Source organism: Penicillium macrosclerotiorum (genome assembly GCF_028827735.1).
Source record: "Penicillium macrosclerotiorum strain IBT 26536 chromosome Unknown utg000006l_segment0_segment0, whole genome shotgun sequence".
NCBI classification, from domain to species: domain Eukaryota; kingdom Fungi; phylum Ascomycota; class Eurotiomycetes; order Eurotiales; family Aspergillaceae; genus Penicillium; species Penicillium macrosclerotiorum.
In genome coordinates, this window is record NW_026643085.1 from 1,229,494 (window position 1) to 1,253,910 (window position 24,417).

A 24,417-nucleotide genomic window follows, 5' to 3' on the forward strand; every position below is an offset into this window, starting at 1 on the left:
GCTAGTGCCTTACACCGCCCCCCAACCCTTCCGGGTTGTGGGTGCGCCACGTATGAATTACCACCCACACATGAAATACCATTTTTTCCCTACCACCCTATTTTTGCTTCCCTACCTAACACCACCATCTAAATATGCCTAAATTTGATGAATCACGTATGGCAGAAGCCTGCCTAGCAGCTTCACGAGAGGAGAAGCCGAATTTCGCGCGTTTAGCACGCGAATTTGGCGTGCCTAGGCGTACGCTTTCGAATCGAATCAAAAAAGGAGCAAGGCCTAAGACAGCTATATGCAATGCTAAATACGCCCTCGAATCCTATCAAGAAGAAGCTCTTATTCGCTGGATTCAATATATAAACGATTGCTATATGCCTATCACTCCTAGGATACTAGAAGCGTGGGCAAATCGTGCATGCCAACGCGTCGGGAAGCCGCTAGTTAGCAAGATATAGGCGTACCGCTTTATTAATAGGCTTCCTAAATATCTTCAATTAGGGCCTACTAAGCAGCATACGAAGGAATCAAAGCGAATTCTAGCAGAGGATCCAGCAGCATTACAACATTAGTACGATCTACTAGCCCAAACTATCAAGAAGACTACGCCTGCATGTCTAGTCTATAACTTTGATGAATGCGGCTTTCAACTAGGCGAAGGAAGGTCTAGAAACGTTATATCTACTACTAATACTACTACTACTACTACTACTACTACTACTACTACTACTACTACTACTACTACTACTACTACTACTACTACTACTACTACTACTACTACTACTACTACTACTACTACTACTACTACTACTACTACTACTACTACTACTACTACTAGTAGTAGTAGTAGGAAGATAGTAGACCTTCCTTAGCCAGACTAAGGCGAAATTATTACGTCTATCGAGTGTATAGCTGCCGACGGGTGGCAGTTAGAACCCTGGTTCATCTTTAAAGGCAACGGCATCTTTATAGAATCTTAGTTTAATCAAACAGACAACCTACTACCAAGAACTACTATTACTACATCGCTAAACGGTTGGATAACCGATAGTATAGCTATTCAATAGCTTCGATTCTTTATAGAATCAACATACGACCGTATAAAATCGGGTGAAAAACGTATCCTAATATTCGACGGTCACGGTTCGTATCTTACATTCGAATTTCTACACCTTTGCGAAGAGAATAATATCCTACTAATAGGATTCCTACCACATACTACACATCTTTGCTAGCCGTTTCTAAGCTATAAGCAACACTTTCGCTTAGCGAATAACGACCACGCGTTTTTGGGCGGAAGCCCTATCGGAAGATCCGAGTTCCTTCGAATAATCGGTGATATTCGGAATAGAGCGTTTAGCCAGCGAATCATTCGTGAATCGTTTAAAGATCGTGGGATATATCCAGTCGATAGTAGAAAGGTTATTAATAGCCTTCCTATCTAAGATTACCCAGATCTTATAGCGCTAGATCTACAACCGCTTTATTCAATACTTCATACAACACCTTCACCACCACCTATATCTTCTTCTAGTATCGACCAATCGCCGCCTAGATCTATACAGGATCTAGAGAAGAATCAAAAGAAGATTGCTAGATATCAACAAGAAGATCTTACACCTAAGCAGCAACGTAATCTTGACCGGTTATTTCATCATAACAAGATTGCTATAGAGAATCTGAATCTAGCGAACGATACTATTCGCAAGATTAGGGAAGCTCAACAACCACTACAGCGCCCAATCACTAAGCGCCAGGTTAAAACGCCGCTTAGCAAAACAGGGGTACTCTCTATTAGAGATACAAATCGTTCTATTGCTAAAAGAAATAAGAAGGAAGCAGAGGCAGAGCGGAAGCGGGTAAGGAAGCAGTGGAAGAAAGCGTATAGAACATCACCACCACCAGATCCTACACAGGAATCCCAGGCATCATTAGATAGAGCAGAGGAAGCACGTCAGGAAGGTAATATTTTCTTTATAGATACTAGTGGTATGCAGTAGTAGATAGGGGAAATATGAAAAAATGGTATTTCATGTGTGGGTGGTAATTCATACGTGGCGCACCCACAACCCGGAAGGGTTGGGCGGGCGGTGTAAGGCACTAATATCTATCTGTTCTCTAAAAAGAATTATCGCCTGCCATTCCGTTTCTATTGGCCGACTAGTACACAAATCAAAGACTGAATGCAAGAACCCAGCCAGACCCACTCTGGAGTGACCGTCACTTCAGAGTGGGGCTATGGGTATTATATACCTTCTCGAATATGTGCTCACTTTGCCGATATGAAGACCTCCGTCTCCTCAACTTATTATTCTTTATCATCTAAATAAATATCCCATATCTTCCCGAGAGGGACTTGCAATCAAATAAGTCAGTCTTATAGACGGCTCTACCTCTTCCAAATCTTGGGCTGAAACGCATCCAGCTCACTTATAATACAAGCAACAACATGACGCCTTTACCATTTGCTGGGAAAACAAAAGTGACGGGCTTTCCTCCTGAACGGCGAAACATCATCACCGTAGCTCTATATACGGAGAAGGCAGTTATTGGTCTATCTATAGGGTACCCTGTCCATTGCTTACAGGTCGATCGTGCTGGGGAAAGGTAAGACTGACCCATAGCGTAAAAAATTGAAGCCTGGCTAATTAGAAATAAAAGAGGCTCGAAGAGCAAAAATACGTAGATACAAAAACAGCTACCGCGAGTATCCGCTAATGAGTGGATTTTTAAACGTGTTACAGAACATACATGGGAAGGGGCATACATGGGAAGGGGCATACATGGGAAGGGGCTGTTGGGCTGGAGAGGCCAGCAATATCTCATTTGTGGCCGTAACACCATTCGAGAAATTGAGCCAGTCAATTGTCAGATGTTTCCTTCGCTTGTTCTCAAGTTATATCATCAAGAAAATTCTTTAGAGTACCTAATTATACAAAACTTTAGGAGCTAGTGTATGTTTCCCAGGAGTGCTCGAACTAGGTTTATAATTCACAGGATCTAATAAGTTCATATTCTATAATAGATATCAATATCTTGTGATACTATTTATCATAAATTATGGTTTAAAAGAATCAAACAGAATCAAATTTATGGATATGAGTTCATCCTATTCTTAGTTTCTAGTGGTCCTTCTTATACTAGTCTGTTCTCAATAAGTAGACAGAGACGAGTCATACAGAAAAGATAATTGGAGCTAAGGAATTGCAGAAATCATTTAGGTTGTAGTCTATGCCATCGCAAAATCCGACAAATATGGACAAGAAATTGTAAAGGATGGCCAATATCTGAAAGCAATATGCGCGAAAACGGTGATATTGAGAATTTGAGGGGAAGGAAGGAGAGAAGGAGAGAGGAGCAGGATGGAAGATCTCCGTCAACTTCACATGCCTCTCCTCTGGCCTTGCCTTCCCTACTATCTCAGTCTATATACAGAAATAGGAAATCCTCGCACAATCACCACAGAAATCCTAGACAATAAAAGCAAATTATAGCTGAATCTATTCACAGCATGAAAAGATAATGAAAACTGTGAAAGCCAAACTGGGCTCTTTCAAGTGCAAAGAACACGAAAACAACAGATCCCAGTCAAACTTGTTGAGATTTCATCGCTATAGGGATAATTGATCCAAATCAATCCTCAAAAGTTGGATTTTGATGGCTTCAAGTGTCCCCATACCACACAAACTAGATTGATTTCACTGATCTCTGTCGAACACAAGATGAAGCGGTGCTTGGTAGATGAATCTGTTTTTCCCACTATATTTGGTAAGACGGACCGTGTGACGCTCAATGTTGCTGTTAGTCGCCTTGACTTTCGGTTTACCACCAGTGGTAGCAGGCTGTGAGCTGGCTGCACCTGGTGTGTACGTTGGTGGTGATTGAACGGTTTTTTGGATCAACTTCCAGTTATACTCTGTTTCAGACCAAAGATAGTCAATAGGGAGAGATCTAAATAGGAAGACCGGGTTTCAAAACAGGCAGGCACTCACTCCCTTGGCAGAAATCTTTGATGAGCTGATCATCAATTCGCCAATAGTTGCCGTTGACATCTGTGAGACCGACTTCTCCAGTCTAGTTGAGGGTTAAGAAGGTTAAATGCGTGAACTCGGAGATAGGAATAGACAGATAGAATCTCACCGATAAAGGACGCCCGGCTTGTCTGGGCGGCCTATCGAGAATAGCCCCGATCAAGTTGATCTCCAGGTGAGCACCACCCTCTCCCATTCCTGCTGAAGATGGGCCCATTCCAAGCGGGGTATCACTACCCTCAGCAAGCTGGCTGAAGAAGACATGTGCAACTTCATGAATCATTGTTATTTCCATTGTGAATGTATTGAAAAAGTATTTCATTGTGTCGGATCCTGCTGCCGCGACCATTTCTTTAAAAATCTTGAAAGTGTTAGACGTGAGTCAAAGGAGCTGGAATCACCCCAGACCGAAGGTTACTTACCGAACCGTTGAGATGAATCTTCTCCCGCTTCAAGTTGGCTTTGCTTGGGTCCCTTTCAAATTGTCGGTTCTCTCGAGTGGTCCACCCATAAGGGTCATTAAGAGTGGCTTGTTTCTCAATCACCACCGTGGGAAATTCTTGGACAAATCGGGGCAAAAGAAGGTTTGTCCAGGCCCTGGCATCGTCCAATTTGCCTCCGAAATGCTTACCACCCATTCGAAGATTATCGAACATTAACGCTGCCTTAGCGAATTCCTCCTTGGCAAAGGGATTGCAGATCGCATCCTTTGTGAAAGCGATGAGACTGTCCAAATCATTGACTAAGTTGCTGGGAATAGACATTTTGATAAAGAAGACAAGGACTGTCGTATAATCTGGTTGTTCTTTAGGTGCTAATGCGAAGGCAGAATTATTGGGAAACGGTGTAGAGCTTGATAGTCAAAGGAGTCGGAAGATACGATACTTCTTGCGCTTTATATAACTTCTCGTCGTGAGTGGCCTCGATATGCACACAAAGATTATACCCGACTCGCGCATCGGTCAATCAACAAATTGATCATATACAGAGGGTTGGAATATTGCAAGCGCTTCCTAGACGTGGGCAACTGGCATCACGTCAACAGATTATTCGGTAGAAGCGAGTCCAACCTCGTTCCTTGGGGGTTCCCCTCATGAGGGTTGGCAGATTGCATTGCCAAATTTAGAATATATTTGATTGATCTATTTTCTATTTTAAGGACATATGAATCAGGTTCGACAGGTCCATAGATCGATACAGAGGGCACTGGGGTTAACGGCGCGAATACTCAAAGAATGAGAGGCTCATCGAAAATATTAACGATCTATTTAACGCGTTGCCCGCCTTGCCGATGAGTGAGGTGAGAGTTGGCATTAATCGATTATGCCATAAACTCATTTTGCATTGTCTTGTCGGCCTTTCGGCTATAAAGACCCCCTCCCCCTATTTTGAGGTTGGGGAGCGATGTTTCACGGTATCGGTCCTAAAGGCTGGGAGATCAGGGAAGAGGGGGGTCCTGGATCCTGATTGAAACGATTGCGTTTTCGGCCATTGTCACTGAATCATTTGGCAGAACGGGAAGGGTGAGAAGGAGATGCGACATGAGGCAGAGATCAAGATGATGAGAGAATCCCGATCAGGCCCCCTCCGTCCCGTGATTCCAGACGACCAACATCCCCACCATCATTTTAAACCTCCAGACATATATATACCCCTACCATCTCTCTCGATTTCCATTTCTGCACATCTCTCAACATCCCTAGCTTGGCATATTTTCTCGGGCTCTCTCCAAGAACAAGCAGCAGACTGCAAACCAGAATAGATTGCACGGGTAAGGATGTCGGACTCCCCACAACTCCTCCCAGTCGCAGATCTTCCACCCGACCACTTGGCGCCGGTGAAACAGGCCATAAGCCGTCTGTTCTCATCAGATCTGGGATTCATCACCTTCGCCCAGATAGCCGACGGCTGTCCGATTCAAAGCACTTACCAGGAATATTATGGGCATTTCCGTGCGGACTTTGAAAATAATCGAGAACCAAGCCCCGATGCCAAAAGGGTGATTCGGGAGCTTCAGCAGACCTTCTTGGTGGAGGACCTGCAGCTGGAAGCCAACGTAGATAAGCCCTTCCTTCATCTCTTTCCCCGCACTGCGCCAGAAATCGGGTATTGACCGTCCGGTGGGAGATGGCAGGCCCTCCAAGCATACCAAAATGCTTCAATCTCATCGCCAGAGTTCACATTACGACTTATGGAGATCGTCATCATCGCTGTCCATGAGGTGGCGGTTAGGGTCTTTCGCCACGTAGATGGCGGGTTAAATAAACCGGGAGAGTATCGCATCCCCCCTACAGATTTAGGGAATGGTGAGTTTTTCCACCATCCCGTCCCTCACCATCCCACGGAGCTCTTTCTCTGGGGCTATGAGTGTTGGGAACAGTATCCGAATGGTGTTGCGGACATCGTCGGTTACTGGGCTGAACTGCAACTATTTGGCGGGGTGGTTCTGTTCGACCGAGGAGAATCTGGCACTGAGGTATGTATTGTGCGATGCTACGGAGTTCCAACCTAGTCCCCACGGACGACACTGATTAAGGAAACCATCTCATTCAATCTTAGTGCAAGGATGTCTTCGTCCACCCGCCCGGTCGCTGGCTCATCTTCCAACTCTCAGAAACGCAAAAACAACGTTTCGCAGACCTGGCTCTTGCCACGCATCCCAAACCTGGCGAGGCACTCGACTGGAAGCGATTTAAGGGCCAAAAGAAGACCCGACGAGTCGATCCATATGATGCGATGTCACTTCATATCTACCGCAATACGTACGAGCGCATAATTCCGTCCAGGAGACCCCGCAGGGATGTGATTCACGCCGAAGACCTGCCCGATTTCGATGGGGAAAGGTCCGAATGAATTAGCATGGAAACATGGGTTGCGAATTTCCTGGAACTACCAACAGGATATATGAAATAGGATCATGTGTCCTAGTGGATGAATAGTACGAACCGCAGCGAGACGTCAATTCATCCCCAACTAACGTATTTCACTATGTAATGAACCCTCAGAGAGATCCCACTGAACTGTAGTTAGCTGCCCTCAAAGCCCCTGGCGAATAATCCGTATATAATCCATGCATAGCGTAAGAGGATTGAATATATTTCAATCGTCGGCACTGTAAAAAGCGACCTGAAATGCATATTCTGTGGATTTTAGTCGCGGAAATCTCTGATTTATCACGAAATTTCCTAATTGAAAAATACTGAAACTTGCTTTCCAGGCTAATCGAAAGTTGCTGCCTCTTCCAGCCGAAAGCTCGATTTGGTCGAGTTTAGGGTCTTTCATACCAGTCATCCTGCGTGGTGCTGAAAACTATAATCTTATGTTCTGCGTAATATATTGGTACCAATTTAGAGGGCGTAATTCCAGCGAAGGAGATAGTACTAAAAGAAGATTTCCTACCTCTCTTCTTCCCTTCAAAGGCTTCTTATTTATGTATATGAAGTTTCTCCCAAGTCAATATTCAACGACCTCAATATTTATATTTATTTTTTATTCGACCTTGACGGGAACGAGAGCATCAAAAAGGGTTTTGAACTGATTAGCAGCCATGGCACTGGTCTCAGCGTTTGTGATTCGTCAAAATGCACGAGGCATACATAACAGACTTTATCTTGACTGGTGACTTATCAATATCAACAAGCATTATCACCAATTGCCCTATCAAAGATATTGGGGTTATCAATCGCGCTTGTATGGATTGGAATCAAAGTTTACGACGTCTCATTCACAAAATTTTCGATATTGAGACATAATTTAAAAAAAAATAAAAAAAAATCCATCATTTGACGCTTGGAATGCCTCAGTTCAGCATTTGGACTACACTGTGAGACTTTGGACAGACAAGAAAATTGAACAGCTTGTGAAAGAGAAGTACCCATGGCTTCTCTCTACCTATAAAGCTTATCCCCGAGACATCCAGCGGGCTAATATTGCCAAGCTACTTGTCGTACACGCAGAAGGAGGCATATATGCAAACCAAGACGTATATCCAGCCTTGCAGAGACTCAAGTTGCAAATTATATTCGCGTCCACAACGGGAGCCTTGGGTCTCAGCAACCATTTCTTTATGGCCCGAGAAGGGTCACCGTTCCTATTATGGACACTCTTTGAGGCTAAGCGTCGTGCATGCTTCATTCTGGCGCATTCCTCTGCCGTACTTGGAGGTCTTCTGGTCCACGGGACCAATTATAGTTACTGCGGTATTCCGGAAATACATGTGGCCGTACGGTCCGCCTGAGATGAGTATAGGATTCCTGGGGAACGAATACATGGGGTCTGTGATACGACATGCTGCCGGAAGATCATGGCAAGGGACGGACGGTGATATCTTGAATTATGTTGCGGATAGCAAAAGATTGCTTTTCATCATGTCGTCGTTTCCATTGTCGTGGTCATTCTGGGGTTGAATGAGTAGAATAGAGGGCCTTCAGGGCTTTAAAGTGAAGGGGATTGAGCAGCCTGACGAGTAGGGCGGCGATGGCATTAAGCTCAACAAATCAAAAAATAATTAAAAAATACATACAACAGCAGGGATTCGCTGGTGGTCACCCACCCAACTACTAACCTGCCGGCGTGTGGCTTAAGTACGGCTGAGCGGACGGGAAGCCCTGTTCTCCACACCCTGTGGTCGTATGTACTAAATGACTCGAAGAAAGTAAATATATGCCAATTAGAATCACCATGATGAAAGGTGAGCGCTGCTTTAACGTTGCGCAACTCGGGTGATTAGGGTGAGTGCGCGATAGACAGGGTGAGAAGATAGGTGAGAGCGGGTGATGATCACCCCAGTCGCGCACAACGGGCACACTGACCCTCTCAGCTGACCTCCAGACACAGTGCCATTCGTTCATCTCGATCTGTCTGAAGCACTTACCATCGAACACCAACCTAGGATTAGCCAAATTAACGGCGAGGCTGACTTCAATGTCGCCTTGGGCCATAGTAGTGCGCTTGGTGTGCAGACACCACCAACATCACATGGATATCAGCGTGGTTGTATTTCCTACCTTAGAAACTCCAGGTTCGTAGCACCTCAGGACACCAACGTCCTGTAACACAGGACTAACCATTTAGTTGACTAGAAATAATTCGCAGGGTAACAAATCTATATCATGTGGCAACAACTGCATCGCGCATATCCGACAGGCACTACTCCGTACCAGGTCGTGTGCCAGGGTTCGACCATAATCAGTCAGTCTATAAGCAGGAGAGTTGAAAAGTCGTTAGGTACTGCGTCCACCAGCACTAACTTAACGAGCTGATCAATAATACTACATGACTCTTCAGTTTCCATTCCTTTCCCAGCATAAACATACACGCCGTGAACCCATCTAGACCTCTCGCGCCTCCTATAGTGGCTGGAATTACTCCACTAGGGAGTGCCTTTAAGCCTCCTCTCACATCACCACCTAAGGCAGTTTCAACAATCGATGGGCCAATGGCTGATTTCGCCAAGGAGGTCGAATATTTCGCCACTTCGCGAATCTTAATACTGTACCTGAAGACACAAGAGATGGAAGACAGACTTACCCCCGACGGGAGCCGGATGCATCATTTGGTCACCGCCAGGCACTATCCTTGGTCGGCCACGGGGCCCAGTGCTGCACATGGGGTACCACGAATATACATACACTCTCGTACGCTCCAAGTCCAAATCCCGTAAACCATTCACTCCACCATTAGGCCAAGCTTGTACCCCTCCCTCTAAATGGCGAAATATCGGGTGAGTTCATTCAATTAGAGCATCTCTGGGACAAAGCAATCTAATTTCCGGGAGACATCACCCCTAAACAAAACCACCAGATGATGTAGTACCTTATCACCAGGGCATTTCCAGAAGCAGAAGCGCTTCTGCCCCTCTCGCGGAACTGCAAAGAGCCTAGAAGAGGTGTAGTTTTGCTTCCACTCGCATTCATCGAATGTCATGTTCTCCTCGGCAGTATCTTTTCCCAAAACTCCGTTTTTCAACTTGCATCACAAAACAGGCTTCAACTGACAGCATGTCACCTTCGGCTTCGAGACAAGACGATCATGTATCTGCTCAGAAAGATCAATCAGTTAGTTGGGGTTACAGCAAATGCCGAAATGGTGTGACTTACAGGCTCATACCCAGCAGTGCCATTATGATGCCAACAACGCTTTGCATTGAAATTGGTTGATCACTAATAAACCACCCCAGGCCCACAATCATGCAAGTTTTCAAATGTCCAATTACAGTGCTGTTGACTGGGCCTACGGCATTGATAACGTAAAATTGGGAAACGTTCACAAGGCAAGCTAACATTCCGCTCTAAATGCCAATGAATATAGAGGTTAGTAACCGAACATTTTCAATCAGAAAAGCTATTGTGGACGATATTAGCTTACTCCAAAAATTGCGAAGCACACTGATGGCGAAAGCGCGGTGGCCGTGGGAGAAGTATCAATAAAGGGGGCCAAACACATAAGAAAGCCGGCACTCATAGGCGCTTGATTGAGAAGAAGCTGCATGCTATTTACTTGCAACTTTTTCTGATATGTTCCGATTAGCGTTGTATAAAGAGCGCTGGTCAGTACGCCGGTGAAAGCGAAGACGACTCCCTGTAGAGATGTCCCGGCGTTTTTATCAGTCATAGAATGAGAATCACAATAGAAAGTAACTCCAACGCCGCCACATAAGATCACCAAGGGAATGATTGATGCACTTGGAATAGTAGCACGATAGAATAAAAAACCGAACAAAGCGGTAGCTGGCGTGAGGAGTAGTCTCACAAGCTGGTGGAATATGACCGACGAATATGCGAGAGATAAATTTTGGAGAACCACTTGGGCGCTAGTCAGGGTAACAAGGTGGAAGTTGCGGTAAATTGGGATTCTTTTTGCGACGAAATCACCGTAACGAAGCTGGGATATAGCCCACAATGTAAGTCCGGTGATCAAGAAGTGGTAGGCTGCAAATGCTAATTGACAGTTGCGCAGTCCTTCATGTGAGAAAATGTATTTGTTAGTGAAAACCTTGGGAAATTTAGTACATAATCAAATCATAGGGTTCCTGCTCATCGCTTACAATAGAGGTTGTTGAGACAATATTCGTCATGATGCCTAGCATGAGGCAGAGCTTTGAAGGGGAATTCCTCGGTTCAGCAGAGGGCAGATGCTCAAGGGAATTCCGTTCTGAGGCACTTCTCTCTTCGAGAAGCTTCAATTCTGAGTCACTCCAAGTTGGGCTCTCTGGCGAATCTGAAGATCCGAGCCGATACAATCCAAATATTCTTGTAAGTCTCGATTTGAGCGTGTGAAACGGGGCAAAGATTTTGCGGGAGGTCCTCAGGACCGGAACTCTCAATCGATCCATCCTGCTATGAAAATGGTTTTCTTGTGTGCGTCAACACCAGCGACATCTTCGCAATACTATATAGCATTGAATTGCATTGGACATTCGTTTGCGGGTAAGTGGAAAATCCCACCTTCCGCAAAGTTCGGGCACAGGCCAAGAGAATTTAGCCCTTCACCCCCACCCCTGCCATTCTTCTGTTATATGGTACTTTCTTCCACTGCGAACCTTTCCATATTTTCCACAACAAAGCTGCCAGGTCGCAAATGTACGTGAATTGCTGGAAAGTCTTCTCAAGAGAGAAATCCCTTCACGGCAGAAACCACAGAGCTACCAGCCCTTTCTTAAGAACGTGCTAGTAAGCGGTCTACGGTCCTTCAATAATTGCTCTTCGTTTCCGGAGATGGATCTGACGTCGATTGATGGCTGGACTGAATGCAGTTTAAGAAAGTAGACAGCTACATACTTTACCACTTTTCATAGCTCGTCCGCAATTTGCAATAATTTCATCCCGGCCTCATCAAGCAAGATAAGAAAATAAAGCCATACAGATCGTATTCTTTATCACCAGGATTCAAGAACTACTTCTAATATTTTTCACATTAATGCTCTCGAGGGCGTCATCCAGTTTCCTGCGCACCACACCGCTCTGATAGGATCCAACACTAGTTGACAAGATAGCCTCGAGGATAAACAAAGTCTTGCAAGCGAATTTCTCCCGGTGACCACGGTGACTCTTCACCCCACTGCGAGAAGACGGTTGGCTCGCCAGCTACCAACCTATGGATATTGCGACGTGTGCTATATACCAGATTATAAGCCTGTTCCTCATGAATGCTTTCGTCACCAGTAATGGCTATGTCGGAGTCTCGATATGCGGGACCCGCTGGTCTATATGTACCGACAAGGTTCGGGAAAGGTGCGAAACAATCAATTGGTTCACGATCACCGAGGCCACCACACAATTCAGACATAGCGTTGTCAACGGGCGCCTCTATGTGCTCAATAGCAAGGGCGGTAAGGATTTTTTTTGCGCCTCTGTTAGTGACTGCATATCCAAAAGTGCAACAACCTGCTTCAGCACGGTAGATAAACCGGGTTGAGTCTTCAGAAAATTGCTCTTTCCAACTGTCAAGGGGGCCAGACCAAGTGGCACGCCGTTGGACACTTGGCACGGTGGGGTCATCTGGTATAGCATAAAACTGGGTTTGGTTCGCATGTGGGCCTGATGCACATCCTCCAATCCAGAGGAGGTCCCAATCAGTTCCGTAAGGAGCTTGCTTGGACACTTTAATGTTTCCTTTCAAAGACTGAATTCCTCGGGCAAATTCACGTAGTTGAGACTTGATTCCCACATCCCAATCGGCATCATCTTCGAGTATCAAGGCAGTAGAATACGAGTTATCGATGACCCTATATTCTCAAAAATTGCAATAGAGTTAGTTGATGCTAAATTATTACATAATGTGTTCACTTTACCTGTTTAATGCATTCATGTGAGCTCGCCAACATCCAATAATGGTAGGCTGGACAGTAGTAAGGTTGTATCCCTGTATTGTAAATCAGCCCCTGCTACAGGGTTTTATGAACGCTTGACTGGATACATACTTTAGGTAAGCTTTTCTGCTGTAGGTCTTTTGTAAGAACCCCGTCAAGCCATTCAACCTTGAAGCCTGTGACTGAGGCTGCCACAGTCAAGAAGTCACGCTTATCCGTGCGTTCTTTCAGGCCAATGGCATATATATGCTGAAACTAAAACGAAAATCAGCTATCATTGTATTGAAGAGCATGTGAGCACATCGGGTCATTGTTTACCCCAAGAGTTTCGTTCAGAATATGGTCCAGATCCCTGTCACGTATGCTGGGCCGCGAGAAGTGAGGCATACTTGGTGGCCACACAAATTGCTCGTCTGCCAAAAAGAATGACAAAATGAAATACACACCGCAAAGTGCGACGACAATTTGAACTGCCCTGCAGCTCTTAAAATTGATTCGACGGGTCATTTTGCAACAATAAGTGGAAAATTTGGATGGCATCCAGAGTTCTTGAATGTTGGGTGTCTCTACCTTGGAATGCGGGATTAAGGGTATTCAAATGCCAGAATTTCTCCGCCCTGTCATATACAACGGTTTAATCATACATTCCTTGCACTTGTGAAATGTAACATTGTATCGCTTAAATCGCCCTTTCTGTCTCAAAATGTCAAGTTCGTTTCAAGTCCGTCCCAAGTTCGTCGCTCGCGGCCTGTAGTCCCGGAAACGCGCTAGGTAGAAATCCTATTTGATGAAACAACCGCTGTTTCCGGAGAACAATCAAGCTTAAGGAGTTATTATATTGTGATTTGAGTTATTTCCCTTCGCTGAAGCGTGCTTCAAGAGAGTTTCAGTGCCGGCTTAATCTAGGCTGTACCCATGTTGTACCGTGTGACAGCTTTCGAAGGGTCCAGGTGATTCTAGACACTGGTTCCGGAAGCATACATCGGCTACCATGGACTAGGTACATTCTTTGGAAGGTCTTTTCGTTGCCAATTTAGCCGACAAGCTTGATTTATACTAGAATAAATATTCGGAAGAACCCCGAACACAGGTGAAATCGAGCTGCCACAGAATGTGGTGGATATTTCCATTCCATGTAATTCGATCCTTCAAAGTCGGTATAATTTGATGTTAGAAAGTCTATCAACATTTAAGGATAAAATGGTACATGGTAAGCTCCCGAGGGGGGGGGAGGGGTATTGGGTTTGAGGCTTTTTTTTATCTATCGCAGGCGTGACTAGACTGACGCGTTGAGCATTTAATTCTAGTGATTGCAAGGAGATGGTCACTCCTAAAAACTGGACTGCACAACCACTCAAATCATTTTAAGTTAATATTTCCCAGTATTTCAGAACTTCCATCTTAAAGTAGTGCAAATTTATTGTATGTTTTGCTCAGAAGCCAAGGGTGATAGCGCAAAGACTCAATAAAAATCCGAATATAGATGGAAATCCCTGATAATTGCGGTATGAGAAAGATAATGTCAGCACGTTGGTGGTTTTTCATAATACTGATGAAGAATTATTTATCGCAAGAGAAGCTATGTATTTCTCTGGTATTGGCCACGTAAAGAGCCATTCCCAGATCGAAAGCAACGGTAAATGGGTATACATTTACATTGTTCATGAATAATTTCGCCCTGAGGTTACAATTTTTTTATAAAGCCACACAGGAGCCCAGCATTTTGCACACACTAAAAATCCTAATTCCTCTAAACCCTAAACCCAAATCCCATCGTCACCTCCTGTGATATGGTCCTCAATACCAGGAAATTTTTCGCGTCGGTCGAAAGCCAATAATATGTACGCTAACCTATAGAGATGATCCTCGTACTTAATTATTAGAGCAACTATCCCTTCATTGAATCACAAGTAGCTTGTGATACCGGAAGCTCGTATTATCGAGGATTTATGGGTGGTGGGAGAACTGGGATGCGTAGGGTGTATCCGAGATGTGCATTCTGTTTAGGTAATATTTGCCTTGCCGCGAGTTTGAAAAATGCTACAGCGCTGGTGATTGCACATGATCACATATATTGTATATCTCTTGCGAGCTTTTTTATTCTCGTTGACTAACAATTAAAGTGTGTCCTAGAGCCCCATACACTGGATAGTATGCAAGGCAGGAAGTATGTATTTTGTAAAGCTCCTCTTCTCAGACAAGAAATTAACCACGTTCAGGACATCACGGGACGGAGCCCTACATTCTCCTGTGTATTCTTACAGTCGGTATCTATGGTTCTAATGGCTACTATGCGAGGAGCTTTCGTTTACGGCAGAACGCCGCAAAAGATATTGATGGTAACTTAACACTTTTAACTCCTGAGCTCATCAAGCGTAATATGTGTTCCTTGGTTCCTTTGATGTGTACAGAATAAATACATCACAAGTCTTGCCCAATATGCCCCGTTCCTAACTATATCAATGGTGTAGGATTTAGAGGGTCCTTAATCATTACTATCCCCACCCCCCAACAAGCGGATGCTATTTGGTAATGGAACAATATTTCTTGAGAATTCTCCGCTCGTGGTTTTGAGTGAGGAATTCGATCAACTAGTCACACTGATTCTTTTCATCTCGACGATGTAGATTATTAGCAGTCTGTTTTCCAACATGTCATGAATCGTCTCCTAAAAGGGCGATTTGTGGGATAGAAGAGCAGAAACTCTCAGGGTGTTCTGATGAAAAAGACTTCATTGGCAGCAATTTTGTTACTATATAGAAATGTAACCTACAGTTTCATTGTCATATTTTCCTATGAGGACTTTTTAGGCCTAGGCATCCTAAGCAATCTTGTTTGCCTGGTCTGCTTCCAGTCCTCGTGACCTAATATTACATCTCATTCACAGTCAAGAATGCTGGATACAAAATAGACCGCTTTTATTTGCGGATGTAAGATAGCATACGTCCTCCTACAAGCCCACTAGAGGTTAATGGCATTATGGGGAGGCCCAAGTCAAAATAGGCGACACGCCGCTGTTGACAACATTTTTGTCAACCTTTATAATCCTGAGCCAATTGGATTTTCAATGAAGATTATTTCCTAGAGATCCTTCATACCATCCCTTATGCGAAGTTCAAGTGTCGTAACTAGTTTGATTTATCATATGTTGTCTCAGCCGTTAAAAGTTTTATCTCATCGCCTTCTCTTAGTATAAATACCCTCGTCGTACCTCCTATCCAGACGGAAATTCACCAGAGCCTCAAAAGCAAGTTCACAGAAATATTCAATATCTGGGCCATCCAATTAACCTCAATTCGCTGGTGAGTTGGCTCAAGGCTCAAGACTTGGACTATCATCTAACTCTATTGTAAAGAACCCCCCACAAAAATGCGTTTCCAAACCTTGACTGCCCTCTCCCTTACCAGCCTTTTCCCTTTATCATGGGCTGCAGAGTGCTGGAACCGACACGCCTTTCGCCAGGACTGCGTGTCTAGAGATCATTTGAACGAGGAGGCATGGCATTGGTGCCACAGCCACTATAACACCCTGGACGGCGACTGGCAAGATCTTAGTCCTTTCCCTCATGTCAAAATTGGGAAGATTGGAAATTTCCCCGATGCCGCCACTTGCGTTGACGCTTGGAAGGATGCTACCATCTGTGACGATCCTGGCTCTGGCCTTCACGATGCTGGAGCCTCGACTTGGGTTTGGAAGAACCCCGATGGGAGCGTTGGAGAGGCCACCCTTCAAATTATCTTCTGCAAGGTGGTGATCTAAACGTGACCAGGTAGAGCAATTTCGTTGTCTGGGACACTTTTGGTTGCTCGTGGAAGAAACTTGCGGCTGCTTGCTGAAATCATTTCTCTTCTTTTGATTTTGTGGGGGGAGGTATATGTATCCTAGTTATGTCCTTGTTACAGTGATGGTATTTGAATTTGTCATTCAGCACTTTTAGTGTATAGTCTTCAATACAGTAAATCACGAGAGAATTAAGAATACCAAGCTAAATCTCAGGGCAACAAGCTAGCTTCTCAGTTCTTTGCTAATAATAATTCAAAATCGGCAAATAAAAGTGCCGCTTTTTGACGCCTCTAAGAGATGTTTGAATTTGCTGAGCGCGATAATTGCATTCTTAAGCATTAAGACGCGAACTTCAGTGAGGCTGCTGTCAAAGCTATATGCGACTATTGAGACTAACCAAGAAGGGTGCTACTCCAGAAGACGTTGTGGCGTCAGTATCTAGACTACAAAGACTGGTTATTAGTTCAGTTCAAAACCTTGGGGTAGATTTCAGTGGTCCGGAAGACTGAGCGGTTGAGCGAGCTAGATATAGCACAGAGCCAGTTAAGCCAATGTTAAGAATTACACTTAGGGGGCTAGATACCGCGATAAATGGTTAAATCAAGTTGGCAGCTTTCAGAAAAAAAGCCAGGCTATATGTTCCTGATCTGGTGATATATCTCTACTGTTCTACTGCCAAATACCCAGAGCGCCAACCGGATTTACGTTTCATATAATGAAGGTTTGGTTGAGGGCCGTGTTCAGGTTGCCGGTGTTCCGAAGTGAAAACAAGAAATCTTTCAGGTAAGTATCAGGGCTTCAGTGCCGGAAGAGAGGTTTTAACAGGCCAGAGCCCGATGTTGATCATGTGTCACGTGAGAGTCTCTATATTTAACCTCTTGTTGGAGACCCGGAGAAAGTGAGATAGTGTATATCAGCCAAGATTAGTTATGCAAACGGCCCATCCAAATTGCCAGCTAGGGGGCCTTGTAACAGTTCGGGACTATTGTGATTGCTATTGGTGCACCCACATGGCTTATTCATCTCTGTTCCGAAACCTATCTAAGAGGCCCATGTGTTTACTTTCCCTAAAGCTTTCGACAGACAGATTGTCGGCAACACCCAATTGAATGATGTTCGGCCTGAGCCCGTCACATATAATTTATAACGCCTAATTCGATACTATATTCTTATACTCTTTGAGCATAGCCGGGTCTAGCTCCTTTAGGTATATATAGTTATCTTCTTCTTCCCGCTTATTCTGATATTCGTGGGTAAAAGCTATCCACATGACGCAGCACGTGCAATCCTTTTATCCAGTTTCCTTTATGAGGTCCCTCGGGAGCATCTTCTATTCAATGGCGAGGTGATAATAGATTAATAATAGCAAGCCAGACAGGCGCCCTAGGGCTCATACTCATATTTATAGCCTAGACTCAAACAAAAGTAGGAGAGTGGGCTGATTCTAGGTGAGAATCCTGACCTGGTTCTCACCCGCTCTCACCCCGTTCTCACCTCTGTCAACCCAATTTTCAAAGTTCTCACCAATATCACCCACACTCACCCTAAGACTAGATCTAAGCCAGTCTAGAGCGCAGGGCGCATTAAGGATTGACTGCGTACTATAATGGGCTTAAGTACGGCTGAGCGGACGGGAAGCCCTGTTCTCCACACCCTGTGGTCGTATGTATCAGATCAAAACTGTGAGAAGAATATATAGCAAGATCGTAAGAGATCGTGACCAGGTTAGAGTTAGGTATTTTTGGGTGAGAAGGACGAGTGCGCAATAGACAGAGTGAAGTGAGACCAGATGAGAGCGGGTGAGAATCACCCCCAATCGCGTGGCAACCATATTGACCTTCCTAGCTGACCTGCTGGTTGGCTTTTTTTAATCCTTCTATGATAAAGGTTCTCTTGGCATCCGCACATAGCCACATGAGTACCACTTTGGCCCTTCCTTGATTTTACCAAGCGTTGTGAGTGCTGAGAGGTGACAGGCTAATCACGTAGCAACGAAAATCAATCACCATCTTGTAAATCAGTGAGCTCATCGATACCACGTGAGTTCAGCTCTCATCTGCCCCTAGAATAATTGAGTTTCTTTAGAATAGTATAGTCGTACGATAGAAACACAGATCTTTAACTAGCCTCACTGAATTACTTCCTTATTTGATCTTTATACTTCCATCTCTTGCTCTACCTTTGCTTGAACGAGGTCATCGGCCTTTTTAGCTACCAGCCTCACAATAATATACCTAGTCATCCACATCTCAACCGTTGAATCTCGGGATTACGCTCTAACGACTGTCAAATCATTTTTTACGATACCTAGTCACTTAAAGAGACTATTAGGATTATGGAGCCTCTTTCTTTTTTTTGCTGTCTATATATTAAGACTATTATAAAGATGAAAGGTTAATCAAGAAGACACCCAGCCGACAGGTTGGCGGAATGGTACCATTCTAGTATTTATCTTGGAGTCATTGTCGTGAAGGTGGCCGCTAAACGCTGCCAGACCATGTGTCCTTGACGTTTTACCCCATTCGAATATTGGCTAATGCATGGTTTGTTTACTATATGCAACCACCCCTGTCGCTTGATTCACCCCGCTCCCCGAATGCCAACTCATCAGCTACTTGTCTTCCAGGTATAACCTCCTCCCTCATTCCTCCTGATGATATTTTCAAATTCCGTCTTCAAGCCCGAATAACTCTTGCAGTTGAAGTTTCCTCAGTGAACAGTGTTATTTTCACTCCTATTGACCTCTGAATCCCATCAAAATGAATATCGACGACGTTTCTAACATCCCACAGTACATGGCAATGCTGAAACAGCAAAAGGCCAATATCAAAAGAGCCCAAGGCTTGAAAGGCCAGAAGGCAACACCCAGCAAGTCAAGGAACGAAATCCTCGCTCAGTTTACGCTTCGAAGAATGATGAGTAGTGGACCAAGTCCGGCAGACAAGATGAACATTCGATCGTCGTTCCTACCACCTGCTTATGCACCATCGACTATTCTTCTCGCTCGATTGAGTAAGATCATGTTTCGAGATCTTTGTCTGGAAACCCACCATCGGGGACGATACATTCTTGTGAGAACAGTCACCCCAACTGACGTGATGACTGCTGTGATGGCGATTGTCGAGGATGAGGATGAGAGAGTCTTGATGATACAGATCTACAACCAAGGGGAAGAATTTTCGAAGTTTCTGGATCTCCCCGAGGGGGGTTGTGCTAGTGGTAAAAGAGCCTTATGTGAAGGTTATGGCAGACGGAGATTTTGGGATTCGTGTCGATCATATTTCAGACATTATCCTTGTTCCTGGCTTCGATGAGCGTATCCCACTCTCCTGGAGAGCCCGGATTATATCTGTCGAAGAAGGCTTGCCTGCTTTCTGGAAGGAACGAGGGAATAAATTCTTTGAGGAAAGCCGTTATCATTTTGCGATTCAGTGGTAATGTTCAAATCTTCATTTCTAAAGCTGTTCATGACTCACTATTATTTAGCTATACTAAGGCGCTAGAATGCAAATTGCCTCCCTCGCCTGATCTCGCGATCGCGACTCAGCTCAACCGTGCCCTTTGTGGCCTCAGAGCACGTCAATTTGACGCGGCCCTTCTCGATGCAGATGCGGTGCTACAGAGATCCGAGATGTCTGAAAAGGCACTTTTCCGAAAAGCTCAAGCCTTATACTGCCTTCGGAAGTTTCGAGAATCCTGCGAAACACACAAGGTGCTGGGTAGGAACTATCCAGAAAACTTGACAGCTCAGCACGAATATCAACGTGCATCTGCCCGTCTTGCCGAAGAAGATACTGGGGAATACGAATTCAAGAGAATGATTCTGGAAGCTAAGAAACGCCGCCCACCACATCTCGAGCGTGGTACATACTTTGGTCCGGTTACAATCAAGTCTACCGAGTCTCATGGACGGGGACTTTTTACAGCAGAAGCAGTGAAAGCCGGGGATCTTTTACTCTGCGAAAAGGCATTCGCTTATGCCTTTCATGACGAAAAGGGGTCGGGTGACCTGACGCTGCTCATGAGTTCTGATACCAATCAGATGATACTTGGCACTCAAGGCCAACTCATTGGGATGATTGCGCAAAAGCTCTACAGAAATCCTTCTATGTTATCCAGGTTCATTGACCTCCACCATGGCACCCATGATTCCTTCGATATCCGCGTAGATGGTCAAGTCGTCGTCGACACGTATGAGTGCATTCTGCCTGTATAAATTTCTCTACATTTGCTGACTTAATACAAAGATTTCTTATTCAAAAGACAATCAGTCTAAATGGTTTTGGCTGTCCTCTTCTGTCGCGTCAAAGCCATATAAAATCAAGTATTTCGGATGATATAGCGAAAGACGAAAACAAGAAGTTTCACTCATCTGGTATGTGGTGCATGGCATCATACATTAATCACTCATGTCTGAGCAACACTCGCCGCTCATTCATCGGGGATATGATGATTGTCCGCGCAAGCAGGGATATCGCCAAAGACACGGAGATTACCTTCTGGTACCAATCACCCATCGGAAATCAAGATGAAAAACTGTCAGACCTCCAGAATTGGGGTTTCAAGTGTGATTGTGCAATTTGTGACAGCATTCGAGGTCTGAGTAAGACCGTACTATCCACCCGAAAAAGACTTTCCGCTGAACTAGAAAAACTGTTCAATTCAAAAAAATTGAAACAGGCCCAAATTGAGAGTACCCTTGCCAGTATTGAACAAACATACTCTCTGCCACCGTCCGAAGTCCCTTATCTCGCGCTTTGGTCAGGTTATCTGTCTCTCGCTGCCATATCTCTCACATCCCATCAATTTGAAAAGGCTATCAAATTCGGACTGAAATGTCTAGAGTCGCTTGGCTATGTGATTGAGGGTGCAAGTAGGACAGATACCCAAGTAAAGGTCATCAAGTGGGGGTTGATGACCGATGGTGTAGTTGGGTGCTGGATGATTCTCAGTCGCGCGTTCTGTGAATTTGCGCCTAGCCTGAAGGTCTATGCAGAAGAATATGCCAAAATCAGTTACAGGATTTGTGTGGGGGAAGATGAAACATTTGGTGAGACTTATAGTAGTCAGCTCTCAGAGCGAGCTGATTGCTTAATCGCCACAGCGACATAGCGTTGAACGCCGTGAGCATGGAAGGGATGAGATCCAGGAATTTGAAACAGGAAAATTACGAAGGGAATATTTGAATAGTGACAGACAAGTACTAATAAATTAATTCCAGATTATAGGTATATTGAAAAGAACTAAGGAAAGCCATCTTTCGTAACTAGAGAACCACAACGCTAAAGATGTACAGACAGAGAAGTGAAACTAGATCGCTGGTGACCAAGGAAATAAAAACATCTAGGTTTTGTGATCCGTCCACAATATTCCACCTCACTTCTAACCCGTTGAGAGGCTTTGAGGACAAGCTTCTAAGTGTGATTGGCAGGTTCTCCTCGTTATGAAGGGCAGGTTCGGTAGGCTTAAAGTTGAAGCGACCGATCCAAGTACCGAGAAGGCAGGTTGATTGTTCGTCGTCTGCGGATATCGTTGGTAGGAGACTTAACACTTCTCATATATCTTAGGTTCGAGTAGATGCTGCTAACTGATGATGGGGTACAATCATGGGCAGCTTTGGCAATCTGCGCCTTAGTATACGGTTTAGAGTCTTGGACCATATCACAAATGAGCTCGAGTCGCCATGCTTCAAGTGTGAGTACAATAGTTTCCAAACTTCTAGGAATGATGAGGCTTTTCACTTAGTCCAAGCTAAGCCTTTTCTACTGGTGGCCGAGCTGCTCCTGTCTGCCACACGATGGGGCTCTTCTCTCTTAGCGACCCGAAGCCCGAAGGGATCAATCCCTGATACTTTCAACTTTTACCGAGTTTTCATCGCTAAAGAATCATTATTTCCGCGAAGCGTCGCTAGACCTTCTACTTGGCCTGTCCTCCACAAAATACCTTCCAAATTGGCCGGATCTATACCTTTTCGGTGGAGGCTGAAGCTGCTACCTGAGTTGACTCTCCTCAGTAATGTGTTTCTTGATGAGCTAGCAGAAAATACTACGCTGTTTTAAACGCCAGGGCTCTTTGAGGATTGAGCGCGTTTAGTAATGGGCTTAAGCATGGCTGAGCGGACGTGAAGCCCTGTTCTCCAAACCCTGTGGTCGTATGTGCTTATATATAAGATATAAGGGATGGGATCATGATTCTTACATCTAAATTTTCTTCCTTGGAACCGTAGACTTCCTCTTTCAGCAATTCCGTCTTGACCAAACCTTTCGACGCTACAACCAGTAGTTCTGTGAATGCTCGGACTATATCTATTCTAGGCCACGCTCCTAGTCGCATACCAGCGAGCTCTGACCTTATTCCTGAAACTATCTATACCACTGTTGTCTCGATCGTCTACTAGTGCACATCAAAAGTGAAGGATTGTCCCTTCTGCATAAAGACTCCCTCGGTAGTGGTATACACAATTCCCACTTCTACCTCTATTTACTCAATTACTACTTCTTCTATGCATGAAACTCACACCTATCCTATTAGTGTGTGCCTGCTGTGGAAAGAAAAATGCTAGCCGTCTGATATAATTACTTCTATAACCACTGAAACAAGCGAGGCTTACACGACTATAGTTCGAGTTCTAGTAGAAGCACTGATCTCTACTACTACAACTGCTAATGTAGAAACCGACTCTCGAGGTGAGATTATCGCTCCGATCAAGACTATTTAAGTGACGGAAGGTTGTGATAGTCTTGGCTTGTCCCGCTAGGTATTATATTTAGGACCTCGGGGGATATAGAGCTACAAATATTAATTGATATACGATATAGATAAGTACTACTATTATTACCTATGATATATTATAATGAATATACCTTCTCTACTTTAGATTCACCCGAACGGGTTTAGATATAGTTTATTTATAGTAGCTAAAGAGACCTTATCACTAATTTTATATATAGTCAAGCGAGGCGAGGACAAATCCTACTATTAACATATCTCGTAAGACGACGCGAATTAGGTATAGAATTTATCATACAGTTGTCGTCGTAGTATGTTATCTAGTTTAGCTATCGGAGATCGTACGAAGTCTATAAAAGGACGAGCAACCCCCTAAAAAAGAAGATATTCATCAGCATACTCTACAAACTAAATAGACTAACCTCCTCTTTTATTCAAATTTCTTCACTTAACTCCCCGCTAATATATTAGATATCTAAGCTAATAGCGCAAATAACTAGATTAGTCTACGACTCATCAACGAAAGCTCTATAGATAACCTCGTTATCTAGAACATTTCGACGACTTGGGGTCACGTCTATAAGGGGCCTTACGATGTAAGCACTCTCGACCCTAATGATATCATCGGGACTTAGATTAGCCCGAAGTCGGATTATACTATCTACGCCTATAGAAGTACCCCTATATTAGGCATAACTAGCGTATTAACTATCGCTAGTAGTGACTAGGTAGAACTAGTCACTATCGAGTTTAACGTGCCTTATACTTTAAGCAACTCCCTAGTTATTAGCAAGGTCTACTCAAAGTAGTACGCTTATCTAGATGCCCGTGTTCCCTCTAGCGGCCCTATCGGAAATATTAGTGTACTTATCGGCGTTAAGGGTAATTAAGATATATACCAGGCCTACCACATGAGTGGTACAAATTGAGGCAAAAAAAACATACAACAGTCATGTCTAAGATTGTAGTCGCCTAGCGCCCACGATTCGGGCGTGGGCGGCTCGCCGCTCTGTTCAGCCCACTTCAGGGCAATCCAGGCGGATATTCACTCGCCTGAATATCCGGCCTATG

The 24,417-nt window shown here is 44.4% G+C and overlaps 6 protein-coding genes across 6 annotated transcripts, besides 2 other annotated features; 3 read left to right on the forward strand and 3 right to left on the reverse strand.

Moving 5' to 3' along the window:
- Positions 1-3,692: 3,692 nt before the first annotated feature.
- Positions 3,693-4,789, reverse strand: N7462_005734 (uncharacterized protein; the record flags this gene model as incomplete). Its single annotated transcript, XM_057077452.1, has 4 exons — positions 3,693-3,910; positions 3,987-4,068; positions 4,135-4,386; positions 4,448-4,789. The coding sequence occupies 4 exons, from the start codon at positions 4,787-4,789 to the stop codon at positions 3,693-3,695; spliced, it is 894 nt and encodes a 297-aa protein (XP_056933032.1).
- A 1,013-nt stretch (positions 4,790-5,802) lies between these two features.
- On the forward strand, positions 5,803-6,138 carry N7462_005735 (uncharacterized protein; the record flags this gene model as incomplete). Its single annotated transcript, XM_057077453.1, has 1 exon — positions 5,803-6,138. One exon carries the CDS (start codon positions 5,803-5,805, stop codon positions 6,136-6,138), a length of 336 nt encoding a protein of 111 aa, XP_056933033.1.
- A 2,125-nt stretch (positions 6,139-8,263) lies between these two features.
- Positions 8,264-8,415: a sequence feature (Protein overlapping with rRNA (N7462_005736, KAJ5682571.1) was converted to a misc_feature.).
- Positions 8,416-8,552: 137 nt separating this feature from the next.
- Positions 8,553-8,709: a sequence feature (Protein overlapping with rRNA (N7462_005736, KAJ5682571.1) was converted to a misc_feature.).
- A 1,410-nt stretch (positions 8,710-10,119) lies between these two features.
- Positions 10,120-11,358, reverse strand: N7462_005737 (uncharacterized protein; the record flags this gene model as incomplete). Its single annotated transcript, XM_057077455.1, has 3 exons — positions 10,120-10,314; positions 10,392-11,018; positions 11,071-11,358. The coding sequence occupies 3 exons, from the start codon at positions 11,356-11,358 to the stop codon at positions 10,120-10,122; spliced, it is 1,110 nt and encodes a 369-aa protein (XP_056933035.1).
- A 644-nt stretch (positions 11,359-12,002) lies between these two features.
- On the reverse strand, positions 12,003-13,221 carry N7462_005738 (putative LPS glycosyltransferase; the record flags this gene model as incomplete). The annotated part of the gene is made up of 4 exons (XM_057077456.1): positions 12,003-12,750; positions 12,817-12,887; positions 12,946-13,089; positions 13,153-13,221. 4 exons carry the CDS (start codon positions 13,219-13,221, stop codon positions 12,003-12,005), a joined length of 1,032 nt encoding a protein of 343 aa, XP_056933036.1.
- A 2,982-nt stretch (positions 13,222-16,203) lies between these two features.
- Positions 16,204-16,593, forward strand: N7462_005739 (uncharacterized protein; the record flags this gene model as incomplete). The annotated part of the gene is made up of 1 exon (XM_057077457.1): positions 16,204-16,593. The coding sequence occupies one exon, from the start codon at positions 16,204-16,206 to the stop codon at positions 16,591-16,593; it is 390 nt and encodes a 129-aa protein (XP_056933037.1).
- A 2,783-nt stretch (positions 16,594-19,376) lies between these two features.
- On the forward strand, positions 19,377-21,729 carry N7462_005740 (uncharacterized protein; the record flags this gene model as incomplete). The annotated part of the gene is made up of 5 exons (XM_057077458.1): positions 19,377-19,836; positions 19,904-20,051; positions 20,104-20,808; positions 20,865-21,667; positions 21,722-21,729. The coding sequence occupies 5 exons, from the start codon at positions 19,377-19,379 to the stop codon at positions 21,727-21,729; spliced, it is 2,124 nt and encodes a 707-aa protein (XP_056933038.1).
- Positions 21,730-24,417: the final 2,688 nt, after the last annotated feature.